The sequence below is a fragment of the Sinocyclocheilus grahami genome, unplaced genomic scaffold (genome assembly GCF_001515645.1).
Source record: "Sinocyclocheilus grahami isolate Dianchi unplaced genomic scaffold, SAMN03320097.WGS_v1.1 scaffold3199.1, whole genome shotgun sequence".
Classification (NCBI taxonomy): domain Eukaryota; kingdom Metazoa; phylum Chordata; class Actinopteri; order Cypriniformes; family Cyprinidae; genus Sinocyclocheilus; species Sinocyclocheilus grahami.
The window spans coordinates 22,468-24,692 of record NW_015508357.1 but is presented as its reverse complement, the minus strand read 5'-3'; the positions used below and the strand labels follow the sequence as shown (position 1 = coordinate 24,692).

Sequence of the window (2,225 nt, the reverse complement as noted above, 5' to 3'; positions counted from 1 at the left end):
AGTGAGCAAAGGAAGGATGTTAAGAAGTATCAGTTAAAGAAAAATAATATGTATTGCCATGCTTTTTTCTTTTCAGTGAAAGTGTAATTACTGGAATAGTAACTGATTAAAATGAACAGAAGGTCCAAAGTAAATGACACATTTGTTTACACATTGCATTTATCATAATTTTTGAAAAATATAATACAGTATATGAAATATCACCTTGGCTTGTTTTTGTTGTTTGGCTTGTTATTTTTAAATCAAAATCCAAAAATGTGAGACCTGCTCCTGAAGAAACGATACTCAAATTCTGTTTCAACCAGTATACAGAGGTTGTGTGATCTCTGTGCTCCAAATCATGTCTGAAGTTGTTATCCACTACTGAAATTGGGGTATTGTGAAATTCACATCAAAGTGAGGTTTTTTTCCCCCTCACTTTTTTTCTCTCTCTCTGTAGGTAACATCAACGAGTGCACACTGAATTACTACTTCTTCCTCCTGGCCGCCATTCAGGGAGTCACACTCCTCGTCTTCCTCATTGTGTCTGTGAAGTATGACAAGCAGAAGCCCAAAGCAGCGAGCCACAGGGCGACTCTGACCAACTCATGACCCCTCATCATCCTCACCAGCCTTACACAGCCGTACGTTCACCTTCATTCCTCAGCCACCAAATCATTTGCCAAATATTAAACGTCGTAGTATTTCAAAAACGAGGTTTTAAAATATTTGATTCGAAACTTGAAACCCCGTTTACTGGAATTGGCTATTCTCTTGCCATTTTAAACACACAAGACAATTTAAAAAAAGAAAAGAAAGCAATAATTAGCTAAAGAACAAATTTCATATGAAATGGTTGGAAATGAGGTTTGTCCACTCCATCAGTGAACTGGATTATATAATGCTTGTTTATTGTAGTGTATACTTTGGGCAACACTTGTTCCAAATTTGATATTTTTGTTGTTTTGACTATGTCAAGATTTATAAATTTACTTGCTCATAAATTGAAGGTTTTTAAATTGAATATTTATTGAACCTTTTATTTTTGTAGTTTATGCTCAACAGGGTAAGACAATACTGTTCTGATTTATTTAAATTTGTGCCTCTGGGCATGTTTTTATGGTACACTTTTTTTTTTTTTTTTTAACACAATTTTAACAATACTTTTAAAACATTTTTTTCCCTTCTCCTTTAGTTCAGGCACCGTTTGCACTGTGTTGTGTATCTTTGGTCACTTTATTTATTTTAATTTGAAATAGATACTAATTGGCTCTATTTTTATGCTGTTGATGCTAATTGGCTGATGTTTAAAATGACAAATATGGTTGGCTACTCATTTCAGATGGTAGTCAATAAATTGCAAGGAGCCCATACAGTATTTCCTAAACATCAGTTAAGTAGTTGGAAAAAACATAAGTGCAAAAGACTTGAACAATTGTTTTTTTTTAATCACATTTAGTTGTGTCCTTAACAGTTTGATTAAATTTGTAACTTTAGTACTAAACCTGTGGCATTACAAGTGTTTCTCACTTTTAGATATTTTATCAGGCATTAGATTTCTACTAGCTTGTTTTTAATGATTTTGATCATAAGTGGTAAGGCCAAGCAGTCCATTGCTCTTTATAGTGGTTATGATATGAGTGTATCATCTGAGAAATTATGAATCTGCACAACAAGTGCTGATATCATGAAGCACACAGCTCAGCTGACGTCTTTACAGCAGGAATATCTGAATATGAATAGTGTTTCCTTTGGAAACACCTGCGTCTTGTTTGTAATAATTCATGACCTTTTTAGATTTGTATTAGGATTTTTGATAAACAACAAACCTCAAGCGCAGATTTTCATCTGAATGAGGTAGTGAATGTAGTGAAATTACATTAGCACTAATCTCTAGTGAAAAATAACATGTTTATAATTGAGTATACAGAATCATGAGTTTTACATGCAGGCTTATGATACATCCTATAAAAACGTATACCTCAGCTTCATAATGTCATCATGCTGTAGAAGGGCGTCTTGCATGATGTAATTTTCATGCAAATTTTGCAACGACAACCCTGTTTTTTGCTGCTGTCTTTGCTTTGACCACAAGCTTAACAAAATAGTAACAACACTCCCATTATGCTTCTGTGTTGGTTCTATGTTTTAATACACAGGTAGTTCCTGTGGTTTGTGTTGCACTTTTTCAATAGATGCACCTTGTGCCTTCAATGCCAGAGTTGTTCGACGTGACACTAGAGCAG

At 34.2% G+C, this 2,225-nt stretch overlaps 1 protein-coding gene across 1 annotated transcript in view; it reads left to right on the top strand.

Moving 5' to 3' along the window:
• The window catches only part of LOC107576090 (solute carrier family 15 member 4-like), a 44,435-nt gene extending 43,312 nt beyond the window's left edge, over positions 1-1,123 (top strand). Inside the window, exon 6 of the mRNA XM_016262353.1 lies at positions 440-1,123. Within this exon, the coding sequence (XP_016117839.1) occupies positions 440-591 (152 nt within the window). The 3' untranslated portion in view covers positions 592-1,123. The remainder of the gene's footprint in view (positions 1-439) is intronic.
• Positions 1,124-2,225: the final 1,102 nt, after the last annotated feature.